Source organism: Juglans regia, chromosome 2 (genome assembly GCF_001411555.2).
Source record: "Juglans regia cultivar Chandler chromosome 2, Walnut 2.0, whole genome shotgun sequence".
NCBI classification, from domain to species: domain Eukaryota; kingdom Viridiplantae; phylum Streptophyta; class Magnoliopsida; order Fagales; family Juglandaceae; genus Juglans; species Juglans regia.
In genome coordinates, this window is record NC_049902.1 from 3,130,071 (window position 1) to 3,147,873 (window position 17,803).

General features: G+C 34.5%; 1 protein-coding gene across 2 annotated transcripts; it reads right to left on the reverse strand.

Moving 5' to 3' along the window:
• Positions 1–4,830: 4,830 nt before the first annotated feature.
• On the reverse strand, positions 4,831–11,657 carry LOC108991475 (peroxisomal membrane protein PEX14). Of its 2 annotated transcripts, none has more exons than XM_018965729.2 (13): positions 11,553–11,657; positions 11,334–11,414; positions 10,770–11,008; positions 10,596–10,635; positions 10,300–10,484; positions 9,857–10,046; positions 9,603–9,692; positions 7,770–7,843; positions 7,609–7,651; positions 7,448–7,515; positions 6,401–6,445; positions 6,251–6,319; positions 4,831–5,708 (listed from the first exon to the last, which is right to left on the reverse strand). In XM_018965729.2, exons 2-13 carry the CDS (start codon positions 11,389–11,391, stop codon positions 5,199–5,201), a joined length of 1,611 nt encoding a protein of 536 aa, XP_018821274.1. In that variant the 5' UTR covers positions 11,392–11,414; positions 11,553–11,657; the 3' UTR covers positions 4,831–5,198. The 2 variants fall into 2 exon arrangements, with proteins under 2 accessions (XP_018821274.1, XP_018821273.1); XM_018965728.2 differs by having other exon boundaries at positions 5,020–5,708; positions 11,515–11,639.
• Positions 11,658–17,803: the final 6,146 nt, after the last annotated feature.

The window sequence follows — 17,803 nt, forward strand, 5'->3', positions numbered from 1 at the left end:
CAGTCTACAAGTAGTTAAGTATAAAATAACTATTTATAAATCTACGTCACTTATATCATAAGATTTGATTTTTATATAAATATACAGACGTATAAAGTATAATGGAAATATTGTGAACGAACTATATATGATTTTATGAAGGATAATGATATACTTACATCTCATTTATTACTATTTTATTATCCAGTTATTTTTTTCCTTTTATTCTTTGAATTTGAATTAAAAATTTTAGAATATGACATTCTTGCATAATTTAAAAGAAAATAAATTCAATCAACTAACGTAATCATATAATTTAATTAAAAATAAATTCAATTTTATAAACTTGACCTTCTTTTGCTTCAATTTTTATAAAATTGAATTTATTTTAAATTAATTTACATGATTACATTAGTTTATTGAATTTATTTTCTTCTAAATTATTTAAGAATGTCATATTTTAGAATTTTTAATTCAAATTCAAATAACAAAAGAAAAATAAAAATATTAATTAGTAAAATAATAGTAAAGAAAATGTAAGGAATCGATATTCGATACCCTTGCGTGAAAACCAAGTTCCACTTGAAACTCTTCATGAAGGTACGTACGTACTAAGAGCACTGGCATTGGACTCATCAAATGAGTCTAATCTTTAAAATTTGATGATTTTAGCTTTAAACTCTTGGCATTGGATTCATCATATGCTCAAATGTCAAGCTTTTAGCTACAGTAGATTTCTCTTCATCTTCAAATTTGAAGACTCACTATTCACACTCTATAACCATTATTTTATTTATTTAAATTAGTGTTTCTCAATTTTGAGCCACAATATATTTAAGTTGAGAAACAATAATTTAAATATCAAATTAAATTATTAATTAACATATAGTTAGTGTAATTGTAAAATATAAAAAAAATAAATTAAAATATTATTATTAACAAAATAATATTATATTATTATTTTGATGAATTCAATAGCTAATCCAATGTGGGGTTATAGATAGAGAAGTTTTAGATTTATGAAAAATATGTACTTTTCATCAAATTTTAAAGATGAAAATGATAAACCCAATGCAAATGCTCTAAGAGTCCAAACTCCAACTCCCTTCAAGAAATTCTTGTTCTGAGTTATAAAAAACAAGAGAAAAAAAAAGAAAGAAAATATAAAAGCAAGTTTAACAAAGGAGAACAATGATCCGACTGCAACAATGCAATACTGATATGAATGCAAGCCCTTGCGAGAATACCTATGCAATACATGTATATGCTACTGTGCCTCTACTAGTGACAGCCAAAAAAATATAAAATCTATGCAACATTTCCAGCTAGCACGAGTGCCAGAAACAGTTTTTCTGATAATTAACCATGATCACCGAAAGCATTAATACCTAAACAAAAAGCATTATTACCAGAGAATGCATTTAGATGTTATCATGCACGAGTCATTAAGTTAAGATTACTGGGGAAGAGCACAGCACGCGTACACCTCTCATTCGACTCAGTCAAGCAATGGTCGGCAAAAGTGTCTGTCTAATCTTAATGCACCCCCCAAAACATAAATAATCGAAGTTGGTCCATGTGTTGAAATGTGAATGGCTTGTTTATAGGAACATGCACCGAGAGTGCAGACAGATTGACAGTATAATATATAGTTTTTTAGCTAATGCTTTTGGCCAAGCTTTTGACTTACCTATAAAGCAGATCCATTATGAAGACAAGACGTGGAAGATATTATATAGAATAAGTGGTACTGCTATAGAGAAAGGGCCTAGATATGCTTGTAATATAATGAGTGAAAATTAAAATAATAGTATTCATGCACACATGGTTGGTATTTGGTAATGGCACTCTCTGCTTAATTTTATCTATTGCAACTTTGTTCAGCCATGAAAGTCAGTCAGCTTATCTTGCATCCTAATTCTGGTATTGGATTATAGAACATTCATGACATTTAAACCATTTTGAAAAGTTGGAACAGTATATATAGATCAAGCATTTGAATTTTGACCCCTAAATAACTGCCTTAACTGGTTGCTGCAGCACACTTGAATTTAGTTAAAGATTTGAAATTTTGATGACTCAAATGTGGATGAGACTGTGTGCGCTCCAAATTTTCTTTTGGGGAGCATGAAAGATTGCTCATATTTTTTCAAGAGTTCAAAAAATAAAGCAGGGACAAGTAGAAATATGGGATTTTTTTTATTTTTTCATTTTTCTTTAAAACCCTCACGGCGGAGGAATACCAAGATTACAGGACATTCCAATAAAATAACAGAGTACTTGAACAAGTAATCAACTCTCAAATAGAAATATGGGAATTAAAAGCCAACAAAGCACCCAAATCTCTACAGGCTTTTAGATTCCACAGCCGGACTTGTGCGTGGACTCCAGACAAATTTGTTTTATGGAAGAAGACAAGCAAAAGGAGTGACACAACGAGGAGAGAGGGAAAGAATAATACAAAACAATCAAGTTAAGAGTTGGCTTTCACTAAAGATGTAAACTTTTAACTTGACAAGCGGCTTTCGAAATGAACTTTTAGCAGATTCATCGGAACACTCATCTGCAGAGCAATGAAGGAGGTTCTGAAACAGGGAAACGAGTGGTCAGACCTTGCTCTAGTTTCTTCAATAATGGTGGTGCAGAGTAACATGCAAAGAATGGCACCGGGGCCATTCACGCCCAACCGAGATAAGACCCGAACGTGAAGATGGCTGCTTTGGCACAATCGACCATTGCCCATTGAACCCATCCCTTGTCCTCAGTAACCCTTTTTAGCCCAGTCGCTCACGATCTGCTGCAGACTCCCCAGTACCTCCTCCCTTTTCACAGCTTTTTCCTCCCGAGTCTCTTGTACAGCCTTGCATCCTCCATGAAGAACAACTCTAATCGCATCCAATTCAGAAGGCCCAGCAGTTGAAATGTGGTCCCATGGTCAACTACTCGGTGCATTCACTGGTTGATTAAATTTAGGCATACTGCCCTTAAAATCATTATTTGCCATGATATCAAATGATTCATAGATAAGTAGAACATAATAAATAATTGTCCAATTATTTAATATCACATTATGAGATGATGAATAACAATACTATGTCAGAAAATTGAAAAACTGAATTAGTATAGTCACTATGCAAAAAACCCATAATTACATTTGGCTAGACGGAAGGAGGGTCAAGATGCGCTTGTTTGGCTGAAGAATAATGAGGACAAGTTTACTACTAAGAGCGCCTGGGACTGTATAAGGGTTCGGGCCCCCCCTTACCCTGGGCTCAGTGGATATGGCATACTAATCTCCCAAAAAAGATCTCCATCATGATGTGGAAGGCTACTAATAATTACCTCAGTGTTGACGAGAAGATCAGAATGGTGGGTGTCTCTATGGCCTCTAAGTGTAATTGTTGTCAAAAGGGTCATATTGAGGACTTGAACCATGTGCTCTACACGGGGGATTTCGCAAGACACATTTGGCGTCTAGCGGCCACTCATCTAGGGGTTCATATGGCCCCTTTCTACACTTGGAATGATCAAACTAATTTTTGGTTTCGTCGTGCGGGTAAGTCTTCTCAGATTAGAATCATCTTTGGCCTTCTACCCTCTATTATTTCTTGGAAATTTTGGGAGAGGCGCTGTAAAGCCCGGTATGAAGATAAAGCTCATTCAAAAGAGTCGGTTTGGCACGTTATTAAACTTTGGCTCCGGCGCACCATGGACCAGCTCATGAAAGTGTTTTCCCTCTCCGCCCAAGACATGGATATTTTGAACAGACTAGATATCACAGTTTTATTCCCTAAGCCCAAGAGGGTCCGGGTGGTAAAATGGCACCGGCCCCGTCAAGGCTGGGTAAAACTCAATACCGATGGTAGTAGTTTCAAGAACTCTGGCACCTCTGGCGCTGGGGGTGTTATTCGGGATGAGGAGGGTAGATTACTTCTGGCTTATTCTGTTCCCTTGGGTTTGGGTACCAACAATTTTGCTGAACTCAGAAGTTTATTGGAAGATGTTCGCAGATGTCACGCGCTTGGATTTTATCGCGTCAAAATAGAGACTGACTCTCAACTGGTGGTTAATTGGATTGTAAAGAATAAGTGCCCCATTTGGTATTTAGAAGACTTCTGGGAGGATTTACAAGAACAACTTAATAGCCTGGAGTATACAGTGAACCACATTTTTCGTGAAGGTAATATTGTGGCTGACTTTCTAGATAAGTGTGGGGCGAAAGGGCTGAACTCTGATTGGGCTGACATTCACATGCTGCCTAGCCGGGTGATGGGTCTTCTCCGCATAGACAAGTTGGGTATGCCCTACCTGAGGATATCATAAACATCGTGCCAGGTTTGTTTTTTCGTTATTTACTTGTCTCTCGTTACTCTCACGTTATCTGTGTCTCTTTTTGTCTTGTGTACTTGGCTTGTTGCAGGTGCCCTTCTTTGACTTTTTCGGATGTAAGTTTTGTATCTTATTTAAAGCTGTGTACTCTATATAGTTATACTGATTTTGATGTCTGGGTTCTTTTTTCCTAAATTTAGCACTTATGTAATTTCCAGGTATCATACTTGTAACCACGGTTTCCCTCCGCCACAAGTGAGGACAATCAATAAAATTGGGGTCCCGTCCTCTTAAAAAAAAAAAAAAAAAAAAAAAAAAAAAAAAGGGATGTTTGCAAGTTGATGTTATAAAAAGCAAAATAACAAATAGGAAATTGTATACAATATCTCATTGAAGAGAAACCAAGCCCTTTGATCTAAGGCTGAATTGGTTTGGGACATACTATGCAGATTGGATTGGTTCTGAAGAAACTTCGGATTTAACTGTTCAGCAGCTTAACTGTTTAGCTTGTAAAATCAGATGTGAAACTCGAATCAGCTGCTAAACATTTATCTACCATAAAACATTCTTCAGTCTGAGAAGTTTAGGAATTAACAATGAAAGTTTTGCAAATAGGCTACAAGTATAACACACCCATAGAAAGGAGAAAAAAAGCCACAAATGCTTGCATACAATGAATGAAAATAATGTATTAGTGGCTCCCCCCTCTTTATCCAATGTAACTGTCTCTTATTAAATTATTTTGAGATACCTCGCAAATTCACTTACAAACACAGAATAGCAGTTCGATCATGTTATTCGTTTCAAGTGGATCCAAAATATCCCATGGGATACTACAACAAACTTAAAAGGTATCTATCTAATATGGGGGGGTACTTAACTCAAATGGATTAAACAGATTCTATCCCGATTTCACTCTGTTCAAACCCGTTGCCATGTTCTTGTATCTCAGTGGAGTTCAACACTGAGCTCCCACCATTAATTTCCACAGCACCTCCAGATTCAGATATTTTTGTGATCCTCTGCAGATCATCAGTCACATCTGAAGGATGCGCTATTGACTGATCATCGGCCAACTGCTCTTTCTGAACCGATGATTTTGGCCGACGGATGGCTTCAGCTGCTTCTGGCATTGCAACTGGGGGTGGCTGAGGAGGGACCCAGGTACGCTTAACTGGTTTCTCACTGGTTTGTGAAGTGTATGACCCCGCCTTGACTTCATCTTCGTTTTCAATCTCTGTGATTTTGACATTTTTCCGTGCCCACCAAGGAACTGAATTATCACCATTTAACTGAGAGTTTATTCCATTGTCTTGTACGTTGGAAATCAAGCCTTCCCCATTTACTTGTGACTGAAGTGCTTGGCCTGACATGCTCTGGGCCTGACTATATTCCCACGGCTACTCAGGAGGACATAAAAGTAATTATCAGTTAACTCTATAAACAGAAAATCAATAATCAGTTTTATGCAATGTGATTGCAAGCATGTTCAGATTAGTCTTTTTAAACAGAGATTAAAGTAACAAATTGAACAATGATTCTATTTATAATTTTATAGATATTGACTTGTCAAAACAAATTATAAAGCTTATAAAAGTCTAAACTGTTTCAGAATTATCCAGAGAAATTACAATTGCCATTAAATCAATTTTTATTTAAAAAGAGCCAAGCCATTAAACATGTTCTGTGCTAAGGGTACAATCAATTTTAACTCATCCAGCCACCTGTTGTAATGCTGGAATTCCAAAATTGGTAATGTTAATTACTGTTCCTCAGCCTAAGTAGCGGTCACAAACTCTTCAAAGAACAAAATGATTCCAACTTTAAAATTATATTCCTAATACAATTCAGTTAGTCTTCCTTAGTCCATAAAATCTATTCTTGAAAAGAAGGGAAAAAAGAAAAATGAACTAGTTTAAACTAAAAATTGTTAGAACCAAACCTTAGCTCTGGGTGCTAAACGAGGATTTGATGGTTGCTGATTGGGGTTTGGGGGTAGATCATTTATTTCCTGCGTAGGAATTTAGAATGACAAAGTATTAGCAATGACCTCACAAACTAGCTGATGCCAATATATAGTTACAGAGTTTACTTTGATATTAGGAGGCCTCTCCCCTCTTTGGATCATGGCCAAAATCTGCAACACCATTATAAAAGTCCAATGAGCAGAATTCATTTAAAACCCTAATCAAGACTTTGAGTTGATATCGGAGCTAAAAATGTATCTGGCTTTACAATTAATCAAACACAAAAAAAAGGGACCATTTATTGGCACTAAGCACTTGTGAGTTGGAACAATAAGAAAAACTATATTTTCAAGCTGGTGTGGAGAACATCAGAACCATGCACATGACAGGATTTGATTAGCAAGAGAATCTTATTATAAACTTCTCTTACAAATCAAATATTTCCATGGCAACAATGTGGAAGGTGTGCCCTCCACACCAGCTTGCAAATAGGACTCAAAAAATGACTTACATCATAATATGCAACACTAGGCACGGATCTCTCTCATCAGACAAATTCATACACACAACTCTCTCTCTCTCTCTCTCTCTCTCTCTCTCTCTCTCTCTCTCTCTCTCTCTATATATATATATATATATATATATATATATGCTTACTACCTCCTACCACCGATTTACTACTCTATAGTGTATTTGAAACTTTTTTTTTCTTTTTAAGTATTTTTTTAACATCCTTGATCATTAAGAAAAAATTCAAAAAAAAATATACAACTTCACTAAGGGCAGGTTTAGGGGGTGAGATGAGAATTTTGTGTTTTGTTTGAGAGTTTAAAATATTGTGTTTTAGTATTATTATTGTCTTGGGATTTGAAAAAGGTGAATTTTTTATTATAGTTTGGATGGAGATTTGAAAAAGGTATAATGATGAGATGAGATGAGAATTTTGTATCTCATCCTACCCCCCAAACCTGCCCTAATAGTCACTTTCTTGATCATTAAGTAAAAAAACATAATAAAAAAAAATTAAAAAGAATAAAGGGAGTAGTAGTAAGTGGGTGGTAGGAGGTAGTAAGCCTAACATTAAAGACAACAGTACAGAATACTGTCATGCATTAAGAATTAATTCTTCAGTAGAGCTTCTCATCAGTGGAAAGATTGGGTTAATAGCTTACATCCATATATGACTTAGGGTGAGGAGCAATTGATGGTTCTGCAGTTTTGGGAGGTGAGGAAGATCTCACTGTAAAGAAAAATTCGAATCATAAGACATTGAAATTTAAACCATTCAAAAAGTTACACAAAAAGTACAGGCACAAGGTCCCTAGAAAACAACCTGTGTGCAAGTCATAGTCTGCCTTGCCATTTACGTATGGTTGCTGCATCACATTTTGAATTAGTAGATTTAGACAAGTCAAATGTGAACGAGAGAACTGTATGTTCCAAATCTTTGATGGAGCATGAAACACTCTCAACTTATGCCTATGTTTTGCTCACCTGTGAACTTGATATAGTGACTTTATGATCTTCTTGATCAACAAAGGAGGATCTCCCTTGGGCACTTGTTTGTCCTGGTGATTAGGCAGAAAGAAAGGATATGCAATTATAAGGTTAGTATATTACCAGAAACTGGTGAGAGATAATTTGTAGATATGTCTTTGAACACTTTATTGTTCCACACTTTATTGTCTTGGCTTTCCGCTATTGTATTGCATGGGGGCAATGTTCATGATTTCTTGTCGTTAATTTATCGCATTTAGAATGTATTTAGGTGTTCTTCTGTATACTTCCTGTGTACATGGGTTATACCTAGTTCATTCATATATATAATATTTATCTCTTACTTATAAAAAAAAAAAAAAAAACTTGGAAAACAGGTTATTTAGAATATGTCAGAATAGATATTATCTCAGTGAGCAAGAGAATTCCATCAAGATACCACCAAATTCAGCACCATATCAGAATACTACGCAACTCTATGCAACAGCATAGATAGCCAAACCAGTCTAGGCACCTAGACAATAACTAGACAGATTGCTCGGGCACTAAACTAGGTATCCATGTGGCACTAACAGGCATTCATAATATATGTGACATGTTGCAAGATGGTCACAAAACAAACATATGTCCTTTTATTTCACAAGGCCGGGTGAACAAGACGTGAGTTTCCAGCAGTAAAATATACTCTCTCTCTCTCTCTCTCCTCTCTCCCTCCCCCTCCCCCTCTCCTAAGGTCTAGCTTTGCCAATATTTTAGTTAAAAATCAAACCAAGGGGAATCATTTTTACTTTATATTTTTTCCATTATTTGGCCAGTAGAAGAGGGAAATGTCTAATGGCATCTATAATCTCATAAAGCTTGGGAAATGACAAGAACGGAACATCAGAAATTTTGAGGATTGTGAATGGAGCTCAAAATTTTACATTTTAATACTCTTCCTTTGGGCAGCCTCTATAGAAAATATGCTAACTTTAAAAGATTTTCTTGAATCTTTTTCTTCTTCAAGATAGGCGACTTGCTTATTCTTCGACAAAAGAAAGGGTAGTCGTAGATCAGAGTAGACTAAGTCTACATGTTGAGCACTCTTTCCATCACCGGATTCCACGCTATTTAAACACCCTAAGAAATAGGCTTAACTCCTAAAGGTTTGCCTAATCTAGTTGTATAGTCTTGTCCAGTAACCATTCTGAGAGGGGTACAGACTTTTGCTCTAACCGAAGCTATTGGCTTGCCTTTATACACCCATGTGCACCTGGATGTAACTTTTGCGTTTTTGTGAATGAAGTTTTAGTACTTTTAAAAAAAAACAAAAGCTTGTATAATGAACACAACAGCTTTTGAGCAAAGTGTGGATTATGCATCCTTCAAATAACAAGAAAGCCATCTGCATCCCCCAAGGATCCTTCACTGTCCTTTTTCTTGGGCAACTGTGGACCATACATAGTACAATCAACCAATAATATGGGCCACAAACCCAAGTTATGCTTATCCAAGACCCAATTTCTTGCCAATTTCTTGGGTCTTTAATGTCTACACCTACATACATAGCCATTAGAAGTTCTTTTGCACACAGGGAGTTGTAATGATGCAAGGGAGCAACTGGGACCCGTCCTTTAGTTGGAAGCTGAAAGACTAGGGGATTAAATTCCTTTATTCCCAAGAGCCAAAGAGATGTGCTAACTCAACCTTAACATATAGAAAGTGTAACGTGAATTGATTAGGGCAGCAAATCAAGAACAAACTCTTCTCAGAATTGCAGATAAAATTAATGCAAAATGTTTTTTAGGCACGTATATATGCTTATTTAATTGGAAAGAAACTTCTCAGTACCTTCCAATTTCCTTATGGCATTAGTCATGGACTTCATTTCCTGCACTTGCACATCTAAGAGGTTCGTAAATTCTTCAAAATATCTCCTCTCTGGCCATGCATAGAACAAGGTAAAGCAATCAAAAGAGATTTTCTGACCATCAAACATTGCAGAGCGAAAAAAGGAGAGAGAGAGAGAGAGAGAGAGAACAAATGCAAATATGATACAGATCTCTTCAGAAAAAATAGGCTGAACACCCAGAGCATTATCCCACCTTCATTTCTTGATTGCAACATTTCTTGGCTTGCTTTTGCAACATCAGCAGCTGCAGCTGCAGCTGCTTTTGCAGCAGCGGTTGCTTCTTCTGCCAAACTTGGTTTTGAATCCCGTTTTTCTGCAAGGTCATTTTCTTCTTCCGACACAATCTTGCGTATCCAAGACTTCAACCTAGGAACAATGGCTTTCTAGAAGAGGGAATATGTAATCAATTGATGTGAGCAAGCTTGAGATACCAATTAGCAAAATTCTGCTACTCAGAACCAGTCAGCCACAAGTTTTTTTGATAAGTTGTGGCTGACTGGTTCTGAGTAGCAGTCAGCCACAAGTGAAGTTGGTTAAGAACCATCAAATGCAATAAGCATTTGATAGAATAGCTATTAACATGTTCACATGTCTGACTTATGGCCTGATAGAAGAGGGAGGATTAAACCTTGCTACCTTAACTAGTACAGCTGTTCCAGCACCTGAAACAGCCAGTAATCCAACAGCAAAAATAGCATGAGACCAGTGAAATTGGTACCGCATTAAAGTACCCATGGCACCAGTAGGAGCAGCTACTACAGGCTGTAGAGCTTGTACTGGGGCCTGTGGCTGATTGTTTGATGATGACTTCACCTGCCCATCTGTTAGTACCATGATAAATTACACACTGACAATAGTCATAAAAGGACTAGTCAAACTCTAATAAAATCCAAGTCCCACTGTAACACTAATATATACTAAATATATACTACCTTGATTAACATTGCCTGCCTGTGCACTTGGCTGTGGGTCCTGTAATTTCCAAAACAAAGTCAGGCACAAAATAGGGAACGGACATGAATAAGTTGCATTCCAATGAATGCTCTAGATGAAGATCCAAAAGCAGTGTGGAGGGAAATAAAACAAAGATTAAATAACATACTTACAGGCACGCGTCTAAAGGCTTCATCTATCTCCTCCTTTGTGAGGCCCTTCTTCTCAAGAAACGATCTTCTGTAGATGACTGGCGAGCCCCTAACTTTTGGGTGAGAAAGAAATTTCACTGCATTTTGCACTTGTTCCTCTCGCATTGGCTCGGAGTTCACAAACACCGATGGTGTAATACTTTGTTTGGGAGCCTCTGCCCTGGACTCTTGCTGATCCTGATTCGTTTGTTGTGCAAGTTCTGCAACCGAAATTTACAAAAATTACTTTTCAATACTAAACATATTCTGTATTCACCCAATCTTGAGTATATGCCTCAAGAGTGGAAGTAACTAGATAGACTTCTAGGATCATAGGCTTCTGTTCATCCAATCGATCGAGAACATCAACGCGGCTGACACACACACACAGAGGCTCTAATGACTGGTCCGATACACTACAGCTTCAACAACCAAAAACAAAATAACAGCAAGAAAAAGAAAAAGAGAATAAACCAAACCAAACCAAACCAAATTGACCAAAAATATGCGAAACTAAAGGAAAAAATAGAAAAATCAAAATCAAACCAGGGTTCTGCGTATTCCCGTCCGTTGGATTGGGAGGAGCGCCGGATTGAGTCGCCATAGCCGATAAGCGACCTCCTCTGACTGTAAGATGGAAGAAAAAATAAAGAAAACGCAACCCAAGTGAGAGGAAACAGTGCTGTAGCCTCGAACTGAATAATAATGATAAGGCTATAAAAAATACCAGAAAAGATCAGAAATTGACGTCAGAGAGATGCATACATAAAAGGGGATGAGACTCGAGAGTCGCAACGCAAGAAAGAGAGGCTCTCAGAGTCGGAGGTGTGCTTTGCTCATCTCGTAGGAGCGCAAATTATTAATTGATTTACGGGCATTTGCATTTGCTGCGCAATATATACACGACAAAAAAGGTGTAGATTTACGTGAAAATAATATAATAATAATAACAATAATAATAATAATAATAATAATAATAATAGAAAAATTATATACATTATATTATCATCTAACTTTCATCTTATTAAGTATGATTTGACATATTTATCACAATTAAATAATTATTTATTATATAAATTTTTATCATTTAATAATGATGAATGTATTATTTATCACTTAACATGATCAAAATAAAATAAAAATATAATATATAGTATTATTTATAATAATATATAATCCTGAAAAAATTTCTCCTCACCGGTCTTACGTAACGTACGTGTTGAAGAAAGAAAATAAAAAAAATTTTTCTATTCAGTATCCTTGCACATCTGTTTTTATTTTTTTTATTTTTTATTTTTTTTCCTTAACATATTTCTGGTGTAGGACTTTTAAGTAAAAATTTTTAAAATATAAAAATAAAAAATAAAATTCACATTAATAAATGTGTGGTACAAAACTGTTAAATAGAATAAGTCTAACCATAAATCATAATCTGAGAGTGCCACCGCCTTCAGGAAAAATAAAAACAATAGTCATATAAATATAATATTTATTATTAATGGTATTAAATTTTTTTAAATAACATCTAATATTTAATAAATATTATAAAAATTAAAAAAGCAAAAAAAAATTTAATATGGTCTTAAGTAAAAAAAAATAGATATATAAAATAAAGTTTATCATATTTATTATTATTCGCATGAATTGTTTTAAAAAAATTAGATATTTTAAAATTCATTTCATATGTTGTGAGTTTTATTCGGCGTTGTCAAATTCGAATTCCAATTTTAATCCAGATCCAATACATTTATTTTGTTGTCTTGGGCCAGATTTTGTTCTTTTTAGGCCTATTTTACATATCTTAGTCTCTCGCTCTCCTCGTCCAGTCTTGGAAGAGCAGGCTCGAGACGGGTCTTCACGAGAGTGAAAAAGTTTTAAGTTTTTTATTTTTTATTTTTTATTTTTTTATTAATTTTTTATTATATTTTTAAATATTTAAAAAAAATTCATAATATTATTAAAATATATTTTATTAATCATTAAATAAATAAAAAAATTTGGGACTCAATCGGACCCAATCGTAAGTGAGAGTAACATTTTCTTTAGAGATATAGGCTAGAATGTTAGCCGGCCCATCCCCTTTATGAGTTTATTGAGACAACCACCTTTGTCATTTTTTATTACAAAAAGAACACTTGGTCTAGGGGTAACAGAAACCGACTCAATCGGCCGCCACCGATGAAAACCGATCAGTCGCGTCAAGAATCGGCCGGAACCAATGGAGAACTGGCCGGCATTCGGTGGAAATTTGAAGGAATTGATGTTCATCAATTTAGTCTCAGTTTGAAGTTGGACTGGACTGCTAAACCGACCAATAACATACAACTATTTTTTTTAACATACCCTAATCAAAACGCTGCTGCCGTTCCACTTAAGTATACAACTATTTTTTTTAAGTGGAACAATGTTGTTTTACAACTATAAGTATACAAAACTGTCAAAACATAATGGAAACGATACTAAACATCATCTTTTTATTCAAAACATATATATAAAAAAAATATCTATGAAACGAAGCCGTTCCGCTTAAACTTAAGCGGAACGGCGCCGTTTCAAGATAGGGTCGTCTTCTTCTCCATGCTTATTCCCTGATTGAATTTCCCTCATTTGAAATTGAATTTCCCTCATCTGAAATTCTCTCTCTCTATTCTCTCAGAAGAAGCTCACAGAAAGGGAATCGAACACCGACCGAGAACTGCCGGCTAGTTTTCCTCCTCCCCATCGAGACCAGTTACGGTCGGTTGCTCTTTCATTTCTTCAGACATCGGTCAGCGTCTATTTTGTCCAAAAACGCGCAGAAGGTTCGGCACAGTTTTCACCCTTGACTTTGTCCTTTTTTTTACCAATCTTACTTATAATTTCGTGTATAATGTTTATTTTGTCAGTGTTTTTTTAAAAATTTAAAATTTAAATTTCATAATTTTTAGTATATCAATAACTAACCCACGAAGAAATAAATGTTTTATAAATCTTTCCCTAAGTACAATTTACAATTTTCAATCATAAATTTGGTCCATCTGCCTCATGTCATGTTTACCATGCCGCTCCCTTCTCAGTTCTCACCTCTTCACTCAAGAAGAAGTGGTAAAGTGGACCTACATCTTTCTAATTTGGACTGTACTACGTCCACCGCTCCCAGCTCCTGCTGGGAGTTACTGTTAGGCATAATTGATTTTTTTTTTACATGTATTTTTTTACACTTTTAAATATTTTTTAAAAAAAATAAAAAAATCACAATATTATTAAAAAATAATTCTTTAATCACTAAGTAAAAAGAAAAATTAAAAAATAAAATAAAAAATTACAGCGGTAATACCGAGCTGTAAGAACCAGTGGTGAGAGTATCATTTTCCTTAATTTTTAGAACGTCACTACAGCCACCTCTGGTAGCTCCCGCTAGTTATTTCGGTGCTTTTTTTATTTTTTTGCTTTTTTTACATGTATTTTTTTAACACTTTTAAGTATTTTAAAAACAAAATTTATAACATCATTAAAAAATATTTCTTTAATCACAAAATAAAAAATAAAAAAATACCAGCCGTAGCTCCCAACAGAAGCGATGGGACTAATATTATTCTTCTAATTTTGTCGTTAGATATCTTTCCGTATTGTTGTTCTCTGTGTACAACTAATTAGGATAGATGCGTATCAAGATTTTATTGGATATTTTTTTATGGTTTGGAGAATAATTGACTGTACTTGAAACCAATTACAAATTAAGAATAAAATATAAGCAAAAACAAAAAAAATAATGAAATCAAAACCAAACCAACTCAAAATCAACAGAAATTAAATTAAAAAAGAATTGTTAATTACTAGAATAGTCTATGTAGTTTGCATATTAAATAAATTAATTAATTCCCAAACTTAAATTTTAAACTTTTTACTTAATATATTTTCAACTTTGATCAAATAAATTAATTCTTCGCCAAGATCCTTTAGACCAGATAACATAAGCGAGTAATGATACATACAATAATTGAGTGAGTATGCGCCGCATAATCGTTTAAAAAAAAAGTGTGATCTACTATTAAAAAATGAGTTATGTTATGCAACCTCATAATGTTCACCCAATCTCCACACACCAGCTTACATGGCATTTAAAAAAAAAAAAAAAAAATTTAAACGTGCGTTTTGATTTGTGCTCTGTGATCCAAAATCCCCCCAGCTCGTTGTCCTTTCGCCAGCCTCACCCTCCTCCCGCATTCTTGTTGCCGACATCATCACTGTCCGTCGTTTGCTTCTGGCACAGTGTGGATCCGTCGTCAGGCTAACAAAAGTTTGAAGCTTCTCCGACTTCATCGTTTCTGCACAACTTCATTTCTCGACTGGCATTCTTGCTACCAACACCCATCGTCTTTCGTCTGGCTCTGCCGACATGGATAAGAAATAAAAGAAAAAGGTTTTTAATTTTCTTTTTTCGTTTCATCTCTCCATTTATAGCATTACTCATATTGTGTGTTTTTTGTGTTTAATGGATATGCGATTTTGTGTTTGTTTGATCTATGTTTTGTGGGGTTTTTGGTTGCTGGCGTTTTGGATTTTTTCTCATCCGAGAATGACATCAACTACCCATAGCACGCATAAATTTTGTATACCATCAACTGTCCACATCATGTATTATCAGAAATCATCATTTGGCTCGCCTCTTAGACAATTATAGGGATGGGTTAGCACCAATTTATAAGCTCTAGAACCCTTTTTTTGTGTGTTTTACTATTATAATAAGGTGTTGGCTGGGATCTTAACCCTTTCTTTATGCATATTGCTGCTTTTGATAAATGAAATGCTTGCTTAGGTTAAAGAAAGACAAGAATCAAACAAACCACCTTATGTCAATGTTAACTTAATCTGAAGGTTGATACTTGATCAATATATCTCTTTATATATTCAGAAAATAAGGAGAGGCTAATTGCATGTCAAGAGACATAATAATACAATAGATAGTGAAAATCTAAATCTCTGACTTGAATGAATGAAATTTAAATATATTAGAGAGAGCACCAACTATAAAAGCACATTGTTGGGTCCACTAAAATGAGTTCAGTTTCCACACTGACTTGCACCTAAAAGAAACCACAACCTAGAAAATGAAAAATGAATCTTTGAATTACATTTTGACATTACATGGTCACCATGTTATGCTGAATGAATCATTTGATTAAGCTTTATACACATGATTCATGTGTTATGAATAAGCTTTAATTTGCAACCTATATATGAAGGAAGGTCAACCACTAACTAGTTTTTACCATTTCATTTTATCATAATCTGTAAAGAATGGGAGTTCTTGAACTAGAATAAGGCCTCATTTGGATGTGTCTTTTATCGTTTTGCCAAAAAAATTTGTGGCTTTTGCATGAAGATACTTAATAAGAAAGCATAAACTTTTTTACTTCAAAGACTGTTAGTCATCTAGTTTTCATAGCCTTTGAATTAAGTATTGATTGATAATGGAAAAAATATCGATTTGCTTACAAAAGGTGTGCAACCTAAGATCACGAAGCAAACATAAATGACAATTTTTTAGTACAAGACACACCAGGTTTTTTGCCAAAAAGCAATAAACTTTATGTGTAAGCATAGCTTTTCCATTAGGAAGAAATAGTTGAAGTACTTTTTATCCTAACGGCTGAAAGCATTAATCGTTTTAATCAGTGGTTGAACTCATTAGCTAATTGGTCATTTCAAGATTGGGTATCTCATCATAGTTGGTGTCGTATTCAACATTTTTGTGATCTTTTCAACCAAAAGTTTTCACAACATGTAATTATTGTATTCTAAGTTATGTTAGTTTTATTACTAATAATTGTTGAATGTGGCCTTGTGTACTCTTTTACAATTAAGTTGGTTTGGTTGCTCATATTAATTGTCGTCCTCAAAATTAGTTGAAATAGCATGATGGGCAAAGAGGAAGATGAAAGGCCACACATGCTTTCGACATCGATTTCATCAAATAAGGTATGATACACATTGGTTAGTTGAAAATTTTGTTAATGTTTTATATGTAGCATTAAGTTAATGCATTTTTTACACTTTGTTATAAGGATATTATGATCCGTCAAATCCATGTTACCTGCCATATATGCTGCTATCAAATACATATCCAAATCCATATTCGTATGCTCGGGGTGGCCAGGTAGACATATGTTTATTTTATTGAATTTTTTTTTAGTTGCTTGCATTCGAGCATTTATAATATAATGTGTAATTTCAGCATACACTGATGCCACCGTATAGACCAACTATGCCTTATCCTCTATCAAGTAATCCAGAGGTTGTGAGAAAAGTTTAAGATACTATCTAGGTAGTATTTTTTTGAAATGTTTCTTGTACATGTGTCCAATGGAGTCTTTCTAAGATAGTTGGTAATTGCAACATCCGACAATTCCACCATGCAGAACAACTATGCCATATCCATACTGCCCAAGTCATGCATCAACTATATCATTTAGTGTTAAAAGTGAAAAGAATGTTGACAGTACGTCACAGCCGAACGATCAAACTTTGTCATATTCTTTTTTGGGACACTTTGTGCCCAATGAGTTAATTTTAAATGTATATAATAAAAATGCTAATCTGAACGTAAATATTAGGGTTAATTACACTTTGCCCCTCGAACTTTCACTCAATTCACAATGTGCCTCCAAAAATAATAATTGCATCCAAGTAGACTTGCTTACTTTCAAAACTTATCAATCCCCCCATTCTGTCTACCAACATCGTCAAATGTAATGGAAAGTGCGTCCACATCCTGCTCATGTACATAACATTAATTTATTGTAAATATGTAATTTTTATCTAATTTATTATCATTGATTATATAAAATATAAAATAATATATGATATCAATTAATAATAAATCATACATGAATAAATATATATAAAATTATTTAATACCTAGGTTGCAAATAAGTATAAGTAATCTATGTACACAATGAAATTATTTGATATTCATTAACCATATATAAAATATATGATATTATTAATAATTATGCATACTAAAAAGTAAAGTT